The sequence below is a fragment of the Solanum lycopersicum genome, chromosome 10, assembly GCF_036512215.1.
Source record: "Solanum lycopersicum chromosome 10, SLM_r2.1".
Lineage (NCBI taxonomy): Eukaryota > Viridiplantae > Streptophyta > Magnoliopsida > Solanales > Solanaceae > Solanum > Solanum lycopersicum.
Window position 1 is genome coordinate 9,204,651 of NC_090809.1, and position 5,008 is coordinate 9,209,658.

General features: G+C 40.6%; 1 protein-coding gene across 1 annotated transcript; it reads left to right on the plus strand.

Annotated features, from left to right (window-relative positions):
- Positions 1–2,625: 2,625 nt before the first annotated feature.
- Positions 2,626–3,087, plus strand: LOC138338695 (uncharacterized). Its single transcript, XM_069289775.1, has one exon. The coding sequence runs from the start codon at positions 2,626–2,628 to the stop codon at positions 3,085–3,087; it is 462 nt and encodes a 153-aa protein (XP_069145876.1).
- Positions 3,088–5,008: the final 1,921 nt, after the last annotated feature.

The window sequence follows — 5,008 nt, forward strand, 5'->3', positions numbered from 1 at the left end:
AAGAGTGTTAGTGGTTCTTATCCTAGAAAGGTCATCTCTTTTATCCGTGCTTAGAGATTGGTGGAGAGGGGGTGTTTGTCTTACTTAGCTTTTATTCGGGATACTAGTGTTGAACCACCTTCCATGGACTCTGTTCCCGTGGTTCAGGAGTTTCTCGATGTATTTCCTTCTGATCTTCCAGGTGTTCCTGCCGATAGGAATATCGATTTTGCTATTGATTTGGATCCAGGAACTAAGCCTATTTCTATACCTCCATATCGTATGGCCCCAGCAGAGTTGAAAGAATTAAAGGATCAGTTGTAAGATTTATTGAGTAAGGGTTTTATTCGCCCTAGTGTATCACCTTGGGGTGCCCCTGTATTGTTTGTGAAGAAGAAGGATGGGACTATGAGAATGTGTATTGATTACAGACAGTTGAACAAGGTAACAGTTAAGAATAAGTATCCTCTTCCGCGTATTGATGACTTATTTGATCAGTTACAGGGAGCATCATTGTTCTCTAAGACTGATTTGAGGTCTGGGTATCATCAGTTGAAGATTAGGGCGTCAGATATCCCTAAGACAGCTTTTCGGACCCGGTATGGGCATTATGAGTTTCTAGTGATGTCCTTCGGATTGACTAATGCCCCTGCAGCATTCATGGAGTTGATGAATGGGGTGTTTCGACCATACCTTGATTCTTTTGTGATTGTTTTCATCGATGACATCTTGGTTTACTCTAAGACTGAGGAGGACCATGTCCGACACCTGAGGATTGTGCTTCAGAGGTTGAGAGAAGAGAAGTTGTATGCCAAGTTCTCAAAGTGTGAGTTCTGGCTTACTTCTGTGACATTCTTGGGACACGTGGTGTCCAAGGAGGGTATTAGAGTAGATCCGGCCAAGATTGAGGCAGTTAGAGGCTGGACGTGACCTACTTCACCTACTGAGATTAGGAGTTTTGTGGGATTGGCAGGCTATTATCGACGATTTGTTCAGAGTTTCTCTACTATTGCAGCTCAATTGACTAGATTGACTTGACAGGATGTGGGTTTTCAGTGGTCTAATGAGTGTGAGGAGAGCTTTCAAAAGCTCAAGACTTTGTTGACTTCTGCTCCTATGTTGACTCTACCTAAGGAGGGTGTAGACTTTACTGTGTATTGTGATGCTTCAGGAGTTGGTTTGGGTGGTGTGTTGATGCAGAAGGGGAAAGTGATTGCTTATGCTTCTAGGCAGTTGAAATCCCATGAGAAGAACTACCCTACTCATGATTTGGAGTTGGCGGCTGTGGTATTTGTACTTAAGTTATGGCGTCATTATTTGTATGGGGTGCATTGTGAGATCTTCACTGATCATCGGAGTCTTCAGTATATCTTTAGCCAGAGGGATTTGAACTTGAGGCAACGAAGATGGCTTGAGTTGCTGAAAGACTATGATGTGACCATTCTGTATCATCCAGGAAAGGCCAATGTTGTGGCCGATGCTCTGAGTAGGAAGACTCCTAGCATGGGGAGTCTTGCAGCGCTTAGTATTATGGAGAGACCATTGGCTAGAGATGTGCAGATATTAGCTAATAGTCTTGTCCGCTTGCAGATTTCAGAAGAGAGTGATGGGATAATTGCTTTTATTGAGGCTCGGTCGTCTTTAGTCGAGCAAATCCGTGCACACCAGTTTGATGATGAAAAATTATGTCTCATTCGAGACAAAGTATTGAGAGGGGAAGCTAAGGAGGCTGTGCTTGATTCTGATGGTGTATTGCGGATCGAAGGCAGAATTTGTGTGCCTAGGACAAGCGATTTGATTAGATTGATTCTTGAAGAGGCCCATTGTTCTCGGTATTCCATCCATCCGGGAGCGGCGAAGATGTATCATGATCTGAGTCAACATTATTGGTGGTGTGGGATGAAGAGAGATATTTCAGACTTTGTTTCGAGGTGTTTGACTTGCCAGCAGGTCAAGTGTGAGCACCAGCGGCCCGGGGGTGTATTCCAGAGGATGCCTATTCCTACTTGGAAGTGGGAGCGGATTACTATGGACTTTGTTGTGGGTTTGCCTACCACAGTGGGTGGTTATGACTCTATTTGGGTTGTTGTTGATAGGCTGACCAAGTCTGCACACTTTATCCTGGTTCAGGTGAAGTATACAGCAGAAAAGTTAGCTGAGCTATATATCAGTCAGATTGTGCGACTACATGGAGTTCCTATTTCTATCATATCAGATCGAGGTTCACTATTTACTTCTTACTTTTGGAAGGCATTACAACATGGTCTGGGTACTCAGTTAGATATGAGTACGGCATTTCACCCTCAGACAGATGGTCAATCTGAGCGGACCATTCAGGTATTGGAAGATATGCTTCGAGCGTGTGTGATCGATTTTGGTGCAAGATGGGATCGGCATTTACCCTTAGCGGAGTTTGCCTATAATAACAGTTATCACTCTAGTATTCAAATGGCCCCATTTGAGGCATTGTATGGTAGACGGTGTAGATCTCCGATTGGTTGGTTTGATTCGGCGGAGATGGACTCTTTGGATACAAACTTGCTTAGAGATGCTATGGAACAAGTTCGTGTGATTCAGTATAGACTGTTGACAGCTCAGAGTTGATAGAAGAGTTATGCAGACCGAAGAGTTAGAGACTTGGTGTTTATGGAGGGTGATCATGTTTGGCTCCGAGTATCACCCATGAAGGGTGTGATGAGGTTTGGAAAGAAGGGCAAGCTTAGCCCTAGGTTCATTGGACCTTTTGAGATTTTGAGCCGAGTGGGAGAAGTGGCTTATAAGTTGGCGTTGCCACCTAGTTTGTCAGTAGTTCATCCTGTTTTCCATGTCTCTATGCTTCAGAAGTATATTCCGGATGAATCTCATGTGATTTCACTCGATTCTGTGGAGCTGGGTGCAGACTTGACATATGAGGAGGAGCCTATATCTATATTGGATAGGCAAATCCGAAAGCTTAGGACCACGGAGCTTGTTTCAGTGAAGGTGCAATGGAAGCACCGTTCAGTAAGAGAAGCAACTTCGGAGACAGAGTCTGACATGCGTGCCCGATATCCTCAACTTTTTGAAGCTTCAGGTAATTACTTACTCTATGTTCGAGGACGAACATGATTTTTAGTGGTGGATAATGTAATGACGCGGAAGGTCATTTTTGGAAATTTTAAATATTTGCTTAACTTGAGTTAATTAATCGATAGTTTATGGGCTAAAGTGATAATTTATTTAAGACCCTATACTATTTAGCCTTTATTTAATAAAATATGTGGGTAAAACCTATCACAATTAGTACTTAATAAATTCATAAAAGGAAAAGGAGAAAGGAGATCGACGGAACGAGGACGAAGGGTTCGACTGCTGCTTCAGGTAAACAACTTATGCATTAAACGCCTTGTGAAAATGTCTTGTTTATCACTATACACGTGTACATGACATTATAATATGAATGGAAGAAGGGAATTTGAAACAAGAATTGGCAGTGGCATATATATTGAAATTGGATAAGCATATGATTAATTTAAATAGTCTAATCATTGTCCAATGATGACCTAATAATTGGATAATAATGCCTAATCATAGGATATGATTGCTTAGTGAATAATTTATTTAATTAATGTTTATAGTTGAACATTAGATATATGTTAATCTGTAAATTGTTTTGAGGCACATCTGATTTAGTTAATTGTTTAGTTATCACATTATGATTCAAGTTTTGACATATTAAGATGTGATATTAAATATTGAGTATCGTATAATTATATAAGAACTTTCACGGTTGTGGTGTTTGGATAAATTATGACCTAATTGACTTGAAATTTAGAAAATATGAGATTTCACTTATTGGTTGGAATCAAGATTTAGTAACTTGATTATAAATTTTGGGTGTATTTTTAGGTCAAGGTTAAACAAATAAAAATATGGGTGTTGTTAATTCTAAAACTTTATTGTGAATATATACTTGAATAGATTCCATTGGTTCGGAATCTCAACGGAAAGGGAAGGCTCAAGCCCTAGAGTAATTATTCGATTGACTAAGGCAAGTGGATTTCTAAACCCTTGTTAAGCGTACGAAATTCGTGTATTTCCTTGTGTGATGTTGAGAATGATTTGGACACTTGTTGCTTAATTGTTGGTGTTGTATTTCTTGTTGCAAATTGTGCTTTGTTATCAAATGGTTATCTCCTCCTTTTCATTTGAGCATGTCATTTGCATTTTATCTGAGACATGGTTGTGGTAAGAGGATGTACTATTTTCGAGGGTCGTATTGCGCGCCGCGATGGATATTATATTTCGAGGGACGTATCGCGCGCCGCGAAGGTTACTATTATCGAGGTTCGTGTCGTGCGCCGCGACAGATGCATGGACAGATATGTCCCCCATGAGTCCCGGACTGAGAGACAGCGGGTGTGTATCGTTAGGGAAGACATGCATCACTATACTTGACATTGCATCTCATTGCATTACACATTTGATTATTGATGAACTTGAACACGTGTTTTGTTGATCTTGTGAGTGTTTCTCTGTGAAGCTTGTGACTGTTGAATATTGAGTTGTTATTGAGAATGTGTAAACTGATAGAGTGTGGTTATTGAGTTGTGTGTTTGGTAAACTGTAAACTATTAGACTGTAGCGCGGAGGTTTAGATATGGTGTAAGAAGTGCCCGTATTTTGTTCACTTAACTTGTGTTTAGAGGTTTGCTTGTTGGGTACCGCGTGGTTTGGTACTCACCCCTTGCTTCTACAAATTTTTGTAGGGTACGAGCCTGGATCTTCGTGATACCTGTCATTCTTTTCGTTTCCAAGGCATCTTGTGGAGGATTGTGAGGTAGCTGCTTGTCATCTCAGCGAACTTTCCTACTCCAGTTTATGACTTTGTTTTTACTTGAAAGACAACTTCATGTTAGACTTCTATTTTATTTCAATTCTAATATTTACATTAGAGGCTTGTGCACGTGACAACCTGATTTTGGGGATTGGATTAATATGACTTGTTTTCATAATAGGAATTGTTGTTGGATTGTCATTTACTTCCGCA